This window comes from Pyxicephalus adspersus, chromosome 1 (genome assembly GCF_032062135.1).
Source record: "Pyxicephalus adspersus chromosome 1, UCB_Pads_2.0, whole genome shotgun sequence".
Classification (NCBI taxonomy): domain Eukaryota; kingdom Metazoa; phylum Chordata; class Amphibia; order Anura; family Pyxicephalidae; genus Pyxicephalus; species Pyxicephalus adspersus.
Window position 1 is genome coordinate 44,117,949 of NC_092858.1, and position 17,676 is coordinate 44,135,624.

At 38.8% G+C, this 17,676-nt stretch overlaps 1 protein-coding gene across 1 annotated transcript in view; it reads right to left on the reverse strand.

The window, feature by feature from the left end:
• The window catches only part of TROAP (trophinin associated protein), a gene marked incomplete in the record, with an annotated part of 19,927 nt that extends 3,177 nt beyond the window's left edge, over window positions 1–16,750 (reverse strand). Inside the window, 15 exon segments of the mRNA XM_072409201.1 lie at window positions 109–361; window positions 1,884–1,946; window positions 2,435–2,521; window positions 2,627–2,743; window positions 4,445–4,542; window positions 6,334–6,409; window positions 6,499–6,647; window positions 6,735–6,796; window positions 7,915–8,069; window positions 8,147–8,250; window positions 8,638–8,713; window positions 9,814–9,974; window positions 12,377–12,590; window positions 13,492–13,827; window positions 16,606–16,750. Of these exon segments, the coding sequence (XP_072265302.1) occupies window positions 109–361; window positions 1,884–1,946; window positions 2,435–2,521; window positions 2,627–2,743; window positions 4,445–4,542; window positions 6,334–6,409; window positions 6,499–6,647; window positions 6,735–6,796; window positions 7,915–8,069; window positions 8,147–8,250; window positions 8,638–8,713; window positions 9,814–9,974; window positions 12,377–12,590; window positions 13,492–13,743 (1,867 nt within the window).
• Between the last annotated feature and the right edge of the window lie 926 nt (window positions 16,751–17,676).

The window sequence follows — 17,676 nt, forward strand, 5'->3', positions numbered from 1 at the left end:
AAACAAACATTGTAGCATGAGAATTAATGTATACAAATTGTAAATAACCCCAAATGTGTTAATCCAGATTATGTCCTTCGCCAAAGATGGTGCTATTTTATATCTTACCCAAGGTGCAAGACTGCACTGCTTTTACAGCGGGATGCGATAGAAAGGAAAGTGGCACAGTTGGCTTTACACAAGGCACAATTCTAGGAGAGGAGTCACTAGGCTGTGATAAAGATGCAATGTGCAATTGGCTGTGCAGTGCAAAATTCCCTGCATTATTTTCATGAGCTTCTGGTTGAACTAGTTCTTTCTGCTGTGGTGTACTTGCTGGAAGACTCTCTGATTTCACAGGTGCAGACAGTGCTGTAGGTTCCTGTATAAAGAAGGGCATCATGTTTACAATCTCTGAAAATGCAATTTAGGGTAAAGCAAGTTCACTACATGTTTACATGACAAAAATAAATAAATAAAAAACCCAATCCTCTTAAGTTTTAAAACTTTGCTATTCCTAGAACAAAACTTTACTTTTGCTGGCATAGTAACTAGATCTGAACTTCTCCTGGGATCTAAATAAATGGCAGCAAACAGCCCATAAATTATTGAAAATCTCTATTAATACTTCTCTGATTGAAGTGAATTACAAGACTCTCACGATATGGTACATAGAGTCTGGTAGACTGACCTATGACCAACCTACGGTATCACTCTTATATTCTCAAACAATGGTTTATACGTGCTGGATCTGTCCTATAGCACAGAACTATTGGAAAGAAGTAGTCGTACTTATCTCCTGGGTGTTAGATACTAAAGTACAATTTAACTGCCTTTTTTTTAGCAAGCTTGTTTCCCAAACACTCCCAACACCTCCTGTCATACATCCTATTGGCAGCCCAAGTCAACCCAGCTAAAGATACCAATTCAAAAACCTCTTTAGATGGCATCCTTTCCAAACTCAACTTGAACACGGTTATTGATAAGCTCACTTGTACTATCCAAAATAACCTATTAGCCTTTGACAATATATGGAAACCATAGTTTAAATACTCATTCAATCAATAAGTTCCCTGTTAATAAGTTTTCTGCCCTCTCCCCATCTAAAACCTTGTCAATTCTTATCTTTCCCTCAAACATAATTGGTAGAAATGTTGAAAGCTAGGAGATGCAACATATTTTTTAGTTAGAACATGAGCAAGAAAATGGATGCACTTTAGTATAGAAAACCACCATCTGTAAAACAAAAGAGTGGAATTAAATCACAGCCACTATGATGAAATGCTATGTACTGAGAAAGCATTTGAATGTCCCCTCATACAGTTAGGTCCATAAATATTTGGACAGAGACATAACGGAGGAATTGCCCACATCAGCCCATGAAATAGCCTTTCAGTCAATTGTCCAATTACTTTTGAGCCCCAGAAATGAAGTGATTGTGTAAAAATAAAGCTTTAGTTCCTCACATTTTTATGCAATCTTTTTGTTCAACCCACTGAATTAAAGCTGAAAGTCTGCAGTTCAACTGCATCTGAGTTGTTTCATTTAAAATTAAATGTGGTAATTTACAGAACCAAAATTAGAAAAAAAGTTGTCTGTCAAAATATTTATGGAGCTAACTGTATATTGTAAACAAATACCATATTTGTCATGACCAAAATATTAGACATAAGTATACTAATTTATTCTCCATGGCTATTGGGGCTCTCCTTGGGTCAGGTCTACCTGAGCTCTGCCACTCTAGGCAACTCTAAGATGTAGCATGTCCTGGTATTCTGTGGCTTATACTTTCACAGATGAAAAACTTTATACTTTGTTCTACATCAGCCTTTCAATGTTTTTTGTAAACATTCATTCTCAACAACACACAATATATATGTATACATATGGATAACAGACATTACCTTTTTCTTTTCAGGGTCTCCTGGCCCTTCACCGTCTAAAAATAACCGCACAGCTACTTCTTCCTACACAAAAGGGAATTATTATGACTTATGATAAAGTGACAATGCAGCCAGATAACTAACAATCACTCATTTTAAAATAAAGATCAGCATTACCATCTACCTCTGCCTACAATGAATTCCATAAATTAAAGAGTTCAAATGTTACGAGCAAAAACTAACAAATTCTATGGTTATGAAAAGCACTCAAAGATAAATATTCATGTTATTTCACTGCTGTGTGTATACTACTATTACACTATACAAAGCATTGTTGTACAAATTAGTCTATGGAATAATCAATTAAAGAGAACTTTACACAAATAAGCCTTTTACTGTCCAAGCATTTTACTGTCTAGTCTAAAAATTAACAAAAGTGGCTCTGTAGAATTAAATTGTGCTAGGTCGAATTGCTGATTTATGACTTGCGACATAACATTTCCGCAACTGCTTAAAATACAGTAGTTAAAAAAAAAAAGTCTACCTTTCCAAGTATATATACACACACTCACCAAATCAGGTTCATTTTCACATACAACCTTAGATAAGGGGGAAGGGGACAGCTCATCTGCCCACTTTACAGTTGACTTTGAAGAAGTCTATATAACAAAACAAAGCATTAGAACAAAACTGAAAACATGTAAAGCGATTTGTACATAATACTGGCATCTAGCATATTTTTTGTCCTGATGTTTTCTACATACCTGAATTTCAGTCTTATCAGCCTCATGACATTTATTTGCTTTCTCTAGTGCCAGCGCTTTTGGAGTTTTTGGAAACACTGGTTGCTTTGACGTGATAGAGTATGCCTGGGAAAACCTCTACAAATATGGAGAAACATGACACAAAAATTTAATACTATTTGTAGTTACAGAAATTACAAAGGACCTGTAAAATCATACACAGAATTACATCATTACATTAAGTCAAAGAATGCTAACAATTAGCTATTAAGTGAATTAGTTGTGTGACAGCAGATCTTCAATCAGTTTCTGACTGATAAACACTGGAAAAAGTAAAAACCCTTGCTACCCTTAACAAAGCTTTAAATAAATACACACACACATACTTTTGGCCTGAAGTATACTTCCAACAAAGATTTTTGCAGGTCTGAAGTGTATGAGCACCTTTAGCACTTAACTGCAGCAACCTCCCAAATTTTCATGTCACAAATGATTACCTTTTGCAGGTATTCAGTTACAGCCGGTTTCCAAGCCCCACTTCCACACATATCTATTGACCAATTGCTATGAAGGGGCGTCCTCACTGGCCAATAGCAGTATACAAAAGGTTTAAAAGGGGTGGACACATTTTAGCACTTCCGTGCAGTGCTCAGGTATTGGGACATGGAGCTTACACAAGGGATAAATGGAATTTTGTCATAAGAAAAATAAAGGGGGCTGCAAATGCTGAACTCTCCTTTTGAAAATACTGGATTCCTCAGTATAATGTTGATGCTTTAGCGTCAATGCTTTTTCCATCACTGACCCAAAACAGATAGGAGATAAGAAATTCTGACACCCATTTACAGAATACATGTGTTGGGGGGGAAAAAACCCCTAAAATTAGGTAACGCCAACCCGCCACATACACACTATATTGGTTTAAACTCCCCCCTCCTAGCCCTCTTCCCTTGCACTTCAGTACTAACCAATATTTAGACACAGACTCCCATGCTGCTCTGCTGTCAGCACCTGCACAGTACTATAATATTTACTTTTGTGTGCAGTTTCTTAGGTAGACTGGAGAAGATTAGGTGTCAAATAGATAAAGGGCTAAACTGTGCAGGCAGCAGAATAAAGCTGCATTAAACAATTAGTTGCCTTGGTCCCTCTATATCTGTAAATGGATTAGTTTAGGATAGTGGAGAGAGGGGGACGACAGATTAAGGATGCTTAAAGTTAAACATCCAGGCAACTAGGATGTCAAAGGAAGGCCGCTAATGGCAACCCCTCACTTAGAAGGAAAGGTTGTGGGGGGGGGGGCAAAAAAAGAATATAAGTCTGTGATGTATATATTTTTTCAGAGTCCGTGACACAAAAGTGTTTTAGTTACTGGATCTAGAAACTTTCATTTTCAAAGGAAAGATCAGCAGTAGCTGTTATTTTTTCTTTCAGCAGAGGTTTGCTTGAACACATCATGAAAGAGAGTTCTAAGTAATCAGAATATTTACATTTCAAATGTCGCCTAACCTTGGTGACTTATTTTCTGGTCCCACAATGCTAACTAATCAAATAATAACTGATCCTGTAAGCAATGTAACCTTTAGAAATGGAAATAGCTTCACATTAGACAATGTTGTCAAATCTAGGACAGCTGTGGTTCTCTGAGGCATTTAGAGAATACGTAAAAGAACCATTTCCTTGAATTTATTCTAAAGACGGAATCACTAATCCTTCCTGACTAATGGCAAGTGAGATTTTAATTTGCAGACTTCCTGCATGCTCAACAGGAGTTATCAAGCTCTATTATTCACAGCAACATAGATGTGGAAGGCAGAGAGATGACTCTAGAATACAAACCACACTGAAGGATTGCGGCTGTAACACTCTCCTGGCTGACTCTCCAGAGCTCTTTTCACTGGTTACCAGAGGAACACGACAAGGACTAAATGTTACATCTGTTGTGAAGAATAGATCAGGTGAATAAGCATACATGGCCAGCTCTGTGTATATGCATAAAGAATTATCCCTTTTTAATGTACAGTGCTGTATAATAAATATAGTTTAATAATAATCTCATGTGAAGATTTTTTTTTTTTATCATTATTAAGCAAGGAGCTACAGTTTGAATAAATTGGAGCTTATATGTGAATACAAGTATTTTGTAAACCAAAAAAGGGTAAAACAAAAAAAATCAATCAGATTTTATTGATTTTGCATAAAGGATTAAAAATAAAAATTCCTAACGCCATTGTTATAATTATATCATACAAACACGTACGTCTGCAAGGTATGTTAAGTATCACCACAATCTGTTCTGGAACATAAGGAATAATTACAACCTTCAAAGTTCACACTGCCAAAATCATCGGTGCACTTTGTTTCTTAAGGGTTGAGATGTGTAAAAAGTGCAGTCCAATGTCAACCAAGCATGCATACAGTCCCAGAGAACTCCTTCTTAAACCATACGTGTTCATGGGTGAGCAAAACCATTTGATGTACAAACCATCACCATGTTGCCCAAACAAAGGGGACAAGAAGAGATCCTTGTGCAAAGGGAGCAGTGAAGTGGGCCAAAACGTCTTCTCCATCCTGGCTCTACTACTCCCTCTTGCTGTTCATATGAGAATCTCCCCCCTTTCCCTTGGTTGGGGAACCTGAAGGTGGAGTTGATATGGGACAGCTCTGGATGATTGGGGATACATGTGGTATGAATACTGGGAGTATATACAATATTTTTTGACATTGGACTGCAATACCACAACAGTACTACTAGCAGCAACATACCCATGAATTGCAATAAAGATTGTTGCAGTCTAAGCTTTAAAATCCTGTGTCTGATCTTTAAAAAAACACAATAGTGCAGATACCTAAAATACTCTATAAACGTTTGTGATCAAAATAGGAAATAGTAAGTTAAATCACACAGGTGTAATAATGTTAATAATGAACAGTCCATGATCATTTTTCATATTATATTTTTTAAACGTTTGATGGGGAAGGTTGAAGTAGTGTAGAAAAAGGTTAAAGTGGAAATAAAGTTCCACTTTTTAAAATTTTTAATCAGGCAGGTCATTATTACAGAAAGGGACAGCCAATGTCCCTTTTGCAATATTCATTCTTACCTGCCTGATCACTTCCGTGAACTGTCAAAAAACGCTGAGCTGCACATGCCCAGCAATCCCCACTTTCCCTGAGCTAGCCTGCATTGGTTTATGTCACCCCAGCTTGGACAATCATGATCAAAGATCCTCGATCCAGGAGTAGAAGGAAGAATATGGTGGCACCCTGCGATGAAACAGGAACAGGAGAGTATAGCAGGGTTTAGTTACACTTTAACGCCCTTGTAATGTTTATTTTGCTGTCTGCACAGATATAAGATTTCACCAAACCTGTGATAGTTCTCAATTTCCCCGTTCCTAGGAGAAGATTTCTCCCACTTTCTGTTGCTTTAGGAACAGGAAGTAAGAATAAGTCTTCCCAACAGGGATAAAGACTGTAAAAAAACCCTGTATGGGTTAACTCTATACCACAATAACCAAAACCTAAATAAATGCAAGTTCTACTTTAATTTTTAATTAAGCATTTTAGGTTTTCAAATTATATTTCTATTGAGTTTCCACCTGAATAAATAGCAAATGTAATTCTTCCCAGTGGAGACACCAAAAAAACCTGACAGAGGGTCCATTCCTTTCCTACCTTGGAAATGAACGCTTATATCTTTTAGTGTAAGAAGAAATACATTTTACCTTTGAGGGGTACTGTCACATTAGACACAGGACCATTGGCATGCTTTGGTGTTGTCTGCATCATAAAAGTACCAGACTAAAAGCAAAAACATGAATATTAAATTGAAGCTCTGCCTTAAAGAGAGCCTAACTCTTATTAAAAAAGCCAAAAAAAGAAGAACTTACCTTGGCACCCTTGAACATGGAGCTCCTGCCTTGTATAGGTACTCTCTGTGCCGGGCTTAGTTTCCCACAACTGTTATTGTTCATTTCAGTGTTGGAGAGGATACTTGCAAGTGCCTGGGAATCTGCCACAAAATCTACAGAGTTTGTATCTGAAAAAGAACAAAATATCCCCAATGCTTCAGCTAAGAATTATGTATGCTAGGTGCTAAGATTTGACTACTGACAATTCATTTTACCTCTTTTTACTGAGTCTTTTTTCTCTCTGGATCCTTTAAATTTTGTGGCAGAGGTGTTAGACCTGAGGATGTAAGAAATACATTTTATTTGACATCACATAATGCTTCCTGTTTTTTACATTTTTCACAAAAGTGAAGACCATATCTAACTAGTCACTATACATATACAACACTTATTTGACAAGGTCGGTGAGCCAAATTCATGTAAAGATTATTGCTTTGGAAAAGTGTCTTAATTTTTGAAAGTCATCTAAACCTAGAACTTTCCTTTTGTGATGATTTTTATATAATTAGGAACATGGCATACAAAATTGTGTGATTCTTCAGCATTATAAAATAATGGCACACAAAAATACTTTTCATAAAAAAGTTGTCTAAGATAATTTTTTTTTTTTTTGGTGGGGAAGGGGAGACAGGTAAAACCCTTTTTTATGGCGATAAAGATTGGGAGCGCAGAGCCTCCTGGGATACTCAAAACACACATTCCAGAAGGCTTCTGGCTGGTCCTTCTGGGCAAGCCTGACCTGGAGCATGCACAAAAGGAGCTTTTCCTTCAACTGCTGATCTGACACATGGGCAGGGAGATTGGCACTCTTTCCCCCCCCCCCCATTTATTGCAGACTAGGCCACCTAATCTTGTGCCTACACAGAGCCAGATTAGATGTTGTAGGCAGAAGCAGGAAGAAGAAAGAACAAGCAGCTTCCAGGATGGTGCGAGACCGAATTTAGGAAACCTCTGCAGGGATCGAGAGATATTCGGAAGTAAAGGAGAGGGAGTTTTTGTTTAGTTTAGTTCCACTTTAAGGCTCATTACAAGTGTACATAATCAGAGAGGGTAGCAAAACCAGCTGATAATTGTCAAAAAGAGAATGAGAAGGACAAACTACATTTCTCTGGATCTCCTGAGTTTAGGATGGCCTTACAACCAAGTAGTATTGTTTAGAGCGCTATATATACCCTATACCCATAGGACTCCAGATATCCTCTCTCATAATTGCAGTTTAGAGCAATGTTACAAAGCTATGCAATGTTGCCACAGGTGGATCACAATAAAAAATAGGCAGTGCCGTATACAAGACTAACACCTTCATGGTTGCCTTGCGTTTTTTTTGTTTAGTTAGTACAGATTTGCTATCTGAACAAACATATTGAATAGCTAAACAGAGAAAATGAAACATACAATGGTGTTGAGAGTACAGTGCTGGTCTCATCAGTTATTGCAGGAAGAGGGGTCCGTTTGGCTAAACTTTCTTCTTGTGTGGGGTGTGAACAAGAGGATTTATCAGATGTGGGCACATGGGGAGGTGGTTTCATCTGCTGTAACACGGGATTTTCCTACAAGGAACAAATTGCATTTTCATTTAGTAGTTTAACAAAACAAAGGTAAAGAGCACAAAGTAAATCATGCAAACCTGTTCATGGAGCTTCTCTTTTTTTAATTCTGCGGGCTCTTTTACAGTGTTTTCAGGAAGAGCTGTCTTATTCTGAGGCCTTAACAATGGCTTTTGTTCATTAGCTGAAAGAGAATGAAATGTTAAGGTAAGTGACGATGTGCCAAACAAATGATGGTTATTGTTTGACCTGACTATAAAACTCATTTTTGTCACTACTTTAATTTTATTTTCGTGGACATCTTATTGAATAAAAGGTTGCAACTGAGGTTCCTCGGCTAGCACTGGGGCTTGCAATTATTTGAGTTGTTAGTGCAGAGTCCAGTACATCACATTGTGTGTGGTATTGAAGAGGTGCACACAAAACCCCTCAAGAACCAAGACATAGCAAAATCCAGTGCAAAGAGAATGGAATGATTGACGCAGTATAATAAGATATTTACACATCTATTGCAAGTTATCTTTGCCTGGAATACCTACGTTGCCCATTACACCCACTGTTTTCCACTTACCTTTAACAGTCATATTAGCAAAGCAAGACATTCTTTCCCGATTTGCTGGCCCAGCATAAACTGAACTTCTGATCATCTAAATTGTTAAAAATTAAAAAAAATATATTAAAAATGACAAGCCCAGCAACATTAGATGGAACTTGCCCACATATTCTATACAATCTCAAGCCTTAAGGAACAATATAATAAAAAATTATATCAATCCTTTCCCTCTGTATAAACCAATATTTTTTACAAATACATGTGTGATGTTGTAACACAGAATAAGACACTATGTGTGCATTAGTTCAGTGTTTGTCAACCTTTTAACATAGGAATCCCCTTGAAATAACTTGCAGGTCTTAGGGAACTCATGCTATAATTTCTAATTGCACAACACACAGTACACTATTGAATGGGAACAATGTCTCTTATATTGCTGGCCAGTGGAAAGAATTACAGATAACCAAAAAGAGTCACACATTGCTCATTGATCAAAAGAATCCCTAGTAAACTCTAAAGGAACCCTTATTGAGAAACACTGCATTAGTGTGTTGGGTTTATATGCATTTTGATAAAATCAACATTACCTGTATCCAAGAACCCACCCCAAACATAGCTTGGGCTTAGGAAGTATACCAGCAGTTATTGATTACATCCCTTATCAGAATATATAATATCTCTGACAGATACAGTGCCAACAACTTCATACTGATTAGCAATTCTTAATTTAACAGTGAAATAACATAAACCCGAGGTTACTGGAATATGAAAAACACATTTTCTAGTGTACAGAATGTTACTGGTTTTTAGAACCATCAAAACGTACCACTATTTTTTTAGGAGTATACTTATCTCTATGAAAAATTCAAACTTTAACACTTATTCTTAACGTTTTAAAAGCACATTTTAAAACCTTGTGGCATGGTTGTTTTGCATTGGTATGCATTTTGGGGTAAAATGCCAAGATAAATACGGCTCTAAATAGTAAAAAGTAGAACAGATAACCACTAAAATATGCAGAATATCCTAAAATATTAAATACTTCTCATCACTGGGCACTTTATAGATATTTTTTCCTCGTTTGAACTATACCCTCACTTTGGGAAAACTCTCCATAAATAGAATCTTCACACAGAAAAAAACAAGCACAAAAAAACATAAGCAACCACAACAAATTCTTCTTCCTTCTCTTACCGGGTTTCTGCTACTGTCCATTGGATGAGCAATTGATTCCGCTCTTATGGGAACCCTCTGTGCCAGGCTTACTTTACCGACAGGAACGGCTGACACACCAATATTGGACAGGATACTAGCCAGGGAAGCTGGGTCAGCTTTAAAATCAGCCTCTGAACCACCTGAGAGCACATGAATACACATGAAAATCTTTACAAAATTAAATTAAAATGTGTAAATATGCATTTTAAACTTTAATTTTTCCAATGTCAAAATACATTCCAGATTTATCAAAACAAAACAGTGACTAAAGCAGCCATACCGGAAGTGGGAAAGTCTGTGTTCTGCTAACATGATGCAGAATTTGACCTTTTCTCTATGTGTAGAAGCAGAGGTCCAACATGCCACCTGTTGCATCAGACCTAGGGCTCTCCAATCAGCTTTGCTGATCTGATTCAGTAGACAAGGCTAGAAGACTTCTACAAGGAGATCACTGCTTCCAGGCCAGGTAAAAATAAAAAAAATCCACTGAATGAGAGGGGTGGGCCAGAAACATTAAGGCTGGACAGGAAAGAGCTAGATGATGTAAGATGACCGCCAGCAAGGTGGGCTCAGTCTGACATGCTACACCTCAAAGCAGAAGCTTACAATGTGCAGTGAAAACAAAGAAGACAAATTAAAGTACAGAAAAGAAGACTGTATGATTGTGAAAGCCTCAAGGTAAGGCTTAAAGTCAACAATAAGCCCAATAATGCCCAGCTACATACTTACATACTTACTACATACATACAGAAATCAGCACATCATTCAGATCTATATCTAGCTGTCAAGATTCCCAGCCTATACTAACACCTGTAAAAAATTTTGGAACTACTCCTTCTATTAACACCCCTGACAATTATGGTTACAACAGCACCATAAAACAGCAAAATAACTCTCTGCTTTTATTCTCCATTAAAACATTTATTCTTCATAACCATCCCTTTTAATTAATACCACCAAGTGATCAACTACTAAATTTTAAGAAAGTCTCTGAGGAATCCAATCGGCAAAACGCATTGGGGATGGAGACAACGCTTCTCTATGTGATTACATGAATGAGACAAAATACTTCACATATGGGTGTTCTTGTATACCATCAAACAACCTTGAATGTAGCTATTATTATTAATAATAAACAGGATTAATATAGCATCAACAGCGTCAATGTACATTAAATAGGGATAAAAGATAATGTAATCTTCGCAAAGATAGCTATAATGATATGTGTTGTTCTTTGTAATTCTTACTATTCTAATCTCAAGTAAATACAAATCCAATATTGTGCCAAAAAAAACCTCTCTGTCTATCTAATTCTACAATCTATGTTACAATGGGGTTGGCTTAAGGACTAATAACCAGTGCAGTTTTAAGTCTAGGAGTTAGCAAGTCACAGCTTTGCCAGTGAGTGAGGCAAACTTTTTTTCAGCTGATACAGCATGCTACATCATTTTCTAAACCACAGTCCCTAATAAATAACGAGGCCTTGGCTATGACCACTTTGTGTATTCCTTTGCAAAACTCGGTTATCAAAATGCCACAAAATTTACTAAACTAGGGGGTTCCCAGTGTACTCCTACAAGCAGTGCTTATAGCATATAAGCTTCACCTGGAGCCATGGCGCTCTACAGGCAAGCAAGCACTTTAAAAAAACGCTTTCTCAGACAAGTTTTGTTCTTTAAAGTCTATTTGCACCTTCCGTAAATCATGATACTTAACACTTTTCTCACTGGAATCCTCCTCCTATTTGGCCACAGTTCAGAAAACTGCCCACACCTATCAGCCATCAGCCAATGGGAACGTTCCCTGCTATGTACATAACCAACAACTGAGCCCTGGTAATTCACACAGCAGGAAGGATTTCCATTGACTGATGGTGGTTAGGGGTGGGAACAATCCCAACTATGAAACCCAGTATAACACCGGCACAAGAGGAGAAGAACCAAGCCAAATTGTTAAACTATTTTAGGCTAAGATCATATGTTGAATTGCCTTTTTGTTTTTTGCTTATTACAGTTGACAATCAAAAATCCGACCATCAATATTCCGGTTACTTCAGTTTTCAGGAATGAATTTCAGATCACATTTTCAATACAGGGACTGCAGTACACAGTTTGGCCACTGATGTTTTGATGGCGCTGTTCTGCAGAAACAGCTGTTTTGCTTACTACACTAATACACGTTGAGACGTCCCTGCTGCCTGCTCTCTGGAACTGTTCCAGATGTCCACGGGTTCTGTGAGAGGAAAGCTGGCCTGTGTGTGGAGGGTAAGTATAACTTTCAAAAATTCAGAATTTTCGAAAATCCAGCACTCCCCAGGTCCCGAGGTTGCCAGGATTTATGAATGTCAACTGTAATTAGATGCCCACTTGCCTGAATTGACAAGTAAGGAAGCAGAGTTTAGCTCTGCTTGAAATCCATACTACAGTATTAAACACACACAGCATCTTTGATGTAAACCAAATCCAGGTGATGCTACAGGGCAACCTGTTAGCCACCCTGTTTCCATATATAAAGTTACTAGGCAGTTACAGTAACTACATACTCTTTTCAACGCTGGATTCCTTTTTGTTCTGGCTAAGAACTTCTGCTAGGGGCTCCCGGCTTCTGTGACTTGGCGGAGAATTACAAGAGGACTGCCCACTTGATGATGCCCCATAATTTTTCACCTCTGTCTTTTGTACCCGAGGGCGTTCTCCCCTCTGCGAAAAGTTGAAAGGTTGGGGACGAGTGCAAGATTTTTTGCATACAGCTTTTCCCTGTGTGAAGTAAACACATACAGTTTCAGAAAGATAGAACACAACTAAAATGGATTCAAACATTTAAAGTGGATTTTTTTTTAATATCTTATCAATATAAAGCGCTAAAAAGTCTAAAGTACCTTATCTTGGCCATGTGATTCCCAGCTGTCATTATATAAAACTGGTAAGCAGCCCAATCCCCTGAGAAAGGGACGACTTTGGAGTATTTTGTTTCTCTAGTGCCTCAGCAGCTCTCTGGTTATCTATTTGCTGACTTATATGAAAGACAAGTATGGCTTATAAATTTAACGCACACACAGGAGTTCAAATAGTGGACAGGACCACATGTGACAAATTTAGTGTTACCAGTTTATGTCACAGCTTTCTGTGACCAGGTAAAAGCATCTGCATTCTGGACACACTGGGGCATCAACCACTCAACCCCCCCCCCTCCCCCCTCCATTCAGTGTTCAACCCAGAAAAAATGTTAAGCTGAGTGGCAAGAAATTGTAGGTGGGTGGCAGCAGTCCCTGTATTGTGACCCAACTGATCAGTAACCACCAAAAAACAGCCGGGTGGTTATTGAAAAGTTCCAGGTGGTGCATCGGGCTAAAAGAGGTTGTGGAGAACACTGGCTTCCACCGTCACACTAAAAGCAATCACAAACAACTGTTTCCACCAACAGTTATTATAAATCTGTATCTAGTTTAAAAATAACATTCTCCTCAATTTGGAAAGCCTCCCTCTCATTTCCAAAACAAGAATTAAAATAACAAGAAATTTCTGCAACTGGGCACAGTACCAAAGAATAAAACAGAAATGCAAACTTTCGCTATACTAACCAAACCTGGGGGAAACGATTAAGCTATGGGTACACTACAGGACACAACAGATCCCAGCAGTCTGCCTGGGAATGTACCTTCTGAAAATTGGTCTGCCAGTTCTGATGCATCTTTTGGAAATCTGGAGGTGCCCGGGATTTGGATAGAACGGGTATCTTGCTTTTCTGTGGTCCCTGTGGCACTGCATTCTGTACTGGTTGCTTTTGCTTGTTTGGCTGAAGACGTGATAAAGAAGTCAAACAGTTTTCTTTTCCCTTCATCTGGCAGTTTCTTTCAGCTACAGAGAGCTTTTTGAATGCGTTCACAGGAGCATCATTGTGAGACTGCATTTCCAACAAATGGCATACGTTCCATTTATAGACTAAAACAGCTAACAATGTCCTTCTCCATCAAATGAAAATTAAAAAGAAAACCTATAAGAAAAAAAAGATGATATATTAATATTTTGAAAGGTGTGCAGAGAAAATTTAGAACACAGACAGCAATGACATATGGTTATCAATGTCAGTAAATATATTGGAGCCATTTGTTGGCTCAGAATTTGTTTTCTTTTGTTTTTTTAGAGGAGTCATTGTGGCTGTCATATAACCACTCAAGCTTTGTTCTCTGTGCCCTTCTTTGTATTTTAGGTACTTCAAAGTCACTTTCCCCTACATTTCTAGATTACAATAATCAAAGCTCTGCAGTGTGAGAATATCCTATTGGCTTAATAAGGCTGAATCTACACAAACGTTTTCCCCAGCGTTTAACGTGAGGCTTTTTATGAAAGCTTCCATTGACTCCCAGATCTTCGCCACCCCACCCTGGGGAATGAGTACAGGGGTACATAAAACCCCTTACTCATGACCTGAAAGGGTTAAAAATATGTGTAAAAAATAGGACGAGGCTTTAATGTTAAAGTATTTTATTAAATTGTGTGTTTTGTGTACCTTTGTTAAACTTTTTTGTTTCAGGTTAAATCTGGACATGGGCACAGCCATGGGACTCCTGACAGTGTGGGATCCCCGGGCTCTAAAGGGCAAATGGGGACAAGTCACCCCATTCACCTCTAGTGCTTCATGATTGGCTGCAGAAAGGGAAATCCTGATGATGCTTGAGCCGTCATCAGGGTTTCCCTTTTCTCATCCATTCAGCGCTAGACTTGAATGGGGAGACTTGTCCCCATTCACCTGTAGTATTGAATGGCTGAGAAAAGGGAAACCCTGACGACACTTGAGCCGACATCAGGGTTTCCCTTTCCTAAGCCAATCACAGGGCGGAGCTCTACTATGCTGACAGCTTTGCTTTCTTGATAACTCCCACAGCCCTAGAGGAACTGTGGCATGTATTCTTGGATGCACAGGACATGCCAGAGCTATGCTGGGTCTGGGGAGCAATCAAAAAAGCGAAGCTATCAGCAGAACAGAGCTCTACTCCCAATTTGGCAGAGGAAAGGAAAACCCTGATGACAACTCAAGCGCCATTCCCTTTTGTCAGCCAACCAGCACTAGACTTGAATTGGGAGACTTGTCTTCATTTACCTCTTGTGCTGAATGGCTGAGGAAAGGCTTTCCCCCTTTCCTCAGCCAGTCACGGAGCACTAGAGATGAATGTGGAAACTTGTCCTCATTTGCCCTTTAGTGCCCGGGGATCCCACACTGTCAGGAGTGCCATGGCTGTGCTCATGTCAAGATCCTTTCATTGTGGGATAACCTGAAACAAAAAAGTTTAACAAAGTTACACAAAACACACACATTTATTAAATTACTTTACCAATAAAGCCTTGTCTTAATTTTTACATATATTTTTAACTCTTTCAAGGAATGAGTAAAGGGGTTTTATGTACCCCTGTACTCATTCCCTGAAAGGTTTAAAAGTAAAACTTTTATAAACTCTTATGTAAAATCGCAGCAAATGGCATCATAGGCGTTTATAAGAGTTTTTAAAAGTGCATATATAAATGTGGAAGGAACGTTTACATGCATTTTTAAAAACTTCCCTGTAGACCCAGCATAAAGTTCACACTGCAGGGAGGTGTGATAATGCTGCTGATATTTCAGCCTCAGTCTTTTTAGTGGTAGCCACCTCAGTTACCTATAACCCCAATACCTTCTCCATGGTGATGGGTTGCCACAATGCATACAACCTCAATATGTCAATGTCTTTTGGTGCTTACTGCACCCGCAAAGTAAATACCAAAAAGCTTAAATAAAGCCGTGCTGCTAGCAATATGTAGGAATATTCATGTCTGTGGGTTTCTGTGCAGAAAAAGCAACAAGCAAGCACCAGAGATTTTTGCTACCAGCACAGAAAAATCTGGAAAGACCTGCTGCCGGCATTCTGATAAAATGAACTATTAGATTAAAGTGGTGCAATATTATATATCACATATTAATAAAATAAACTAATCTATCACATTGTGCTACTTATCATATAGCAAAATCTGACAGCCAGGTGAATGAGCATTATAAGGAAAAGCAATCAAAGATGTTTCCCACTGCAGTGTATTGCTGTGTTGTGCAGCACATAAGTGTAAAGACAATTACTGTTTTCCAGGCAACATCTGATGTGCCAAAAAGATGTGAAATGTGGTGTTCTGCACATAGTGTAAACAGGCCCATGTACAGACATAAAAAAACAAGATTCTGTATACAAGGGGTTAGGTAGGGGTAACATTATTATTATATACATTATTATGTAAAATAAGTGTGGAAAATGGGAGCCTATGTAGGATTACAAAAACTTTTTAAAAGTTACAGAAAGGCACCCCCGAACCCAAGTGCACCCCCCTTAACCATTCCGCAGCAGGGACCCCAAGGCCTACCCTCCCTGTCATCACACTGCAGCAGGGACCCAAAACGTACCCCCATAACCATTTCACAGCAGGGACCCCAAGGCCACCCCCCCTGTCGTCACTGTCCAGCAGGGACCCCAAGGCCACCCCCCCCCATCGCTCCCAGGGATCCCAAGGGCAAGTCAGCACCACAATGCATGTTTATTACTTTGTAATACAAATACACAATACAATTCACTTTGCAAAGCTAGCCCAATCTGAGGCAGAGACCACATGGGGTTACAGTGCCTGGGAGGTCCAGAAGGAGGTTTGTGTTTGGATAAAAGGTGTATTGTCCTTTAAATTTACCTAACACATGATGATATTGCTAAGGCTGCCATACACCCCACTCACACAGACACCTCCTCAGCACACACACCTGACTGTCTGCCCTCCTTTCCAGCAGGCGCCGCTTCTCGGTACATGGAGCCAGGCTCTGCTCCGGGCCCAGCACTAGTCCCCCAGCTGATAACTCGGCTCCTCCACAACTTTCCCAGTTCGTAAAAAGCAGCAGCCTCTGATTGGCTAACTGGGTTAGAGTAAACTAAATGCGACCGTAGCCGGCTAAACCAATGTGGAGCCAGAAAAAAAGTGACGCATTCAAGTGGGCGGATCGGCAACACGTGACTTAAACATGATTGGACATTCTAACGAAAAGGTTTCACTACCCTGGAAACCGTTAGGGGAGAAACTTGAAAAAAATCAAGTGGGATGGGCAGGAAAATTTCAAGCGCATGCTCAGTGGGATTATTGAAGCATGAGAAGCCATGATTGTACTGCCTGTGCAAAACAGTTAAAGCTTACCTAAACCAAAAATTTAGGATTAACAAAACTTAGTTGTAGTGGGTGTATTATATTTCCTATTTTAAGGCATTATTTTATTTTCACAAGGTGATCCTGCAAGTAAAACACTTTCTTTTCTAGTGTGACAACTCTGAATCACCATAATGTATTTATGAAGGAACAACGTTGTCATGTTGGACAGCTCTGCTTATTAGTACTACAAACACATTGCATTTTCCTCAGCTTTGTACAATGTGCAAAGCTCATAGTGGAATTAAACATATTAAAAAATAATATGTGAGCAGTTTATTACAGAAAGGACAGGCAGGCAATACATACTTACACATACCATGGCAAATTTTTAACTACATTCTCTTCTCCTCACTGGTACTAGCACTAACATCGTCACCGTTTTTTTTCTGGGGTTGGATTTTTCGCAATCTTCATTGGCAAGGCTGGAACAACATACTTACATTTCTGACCTTGTAAAAAAAATACTCTCCTGGATGCTCTCTTTGCTCCACTGATGACCTACTACTGACTTCCACACTCTTAACCTCCTCACATACATGGCTCCAAGACTTTTCTAGAGCTGCCCCAACTCTCTGGAATGGTCTTTCCCATCCTATTCAGCTTGCTACTACTTTCTGCTCATTTAAAATAGCAC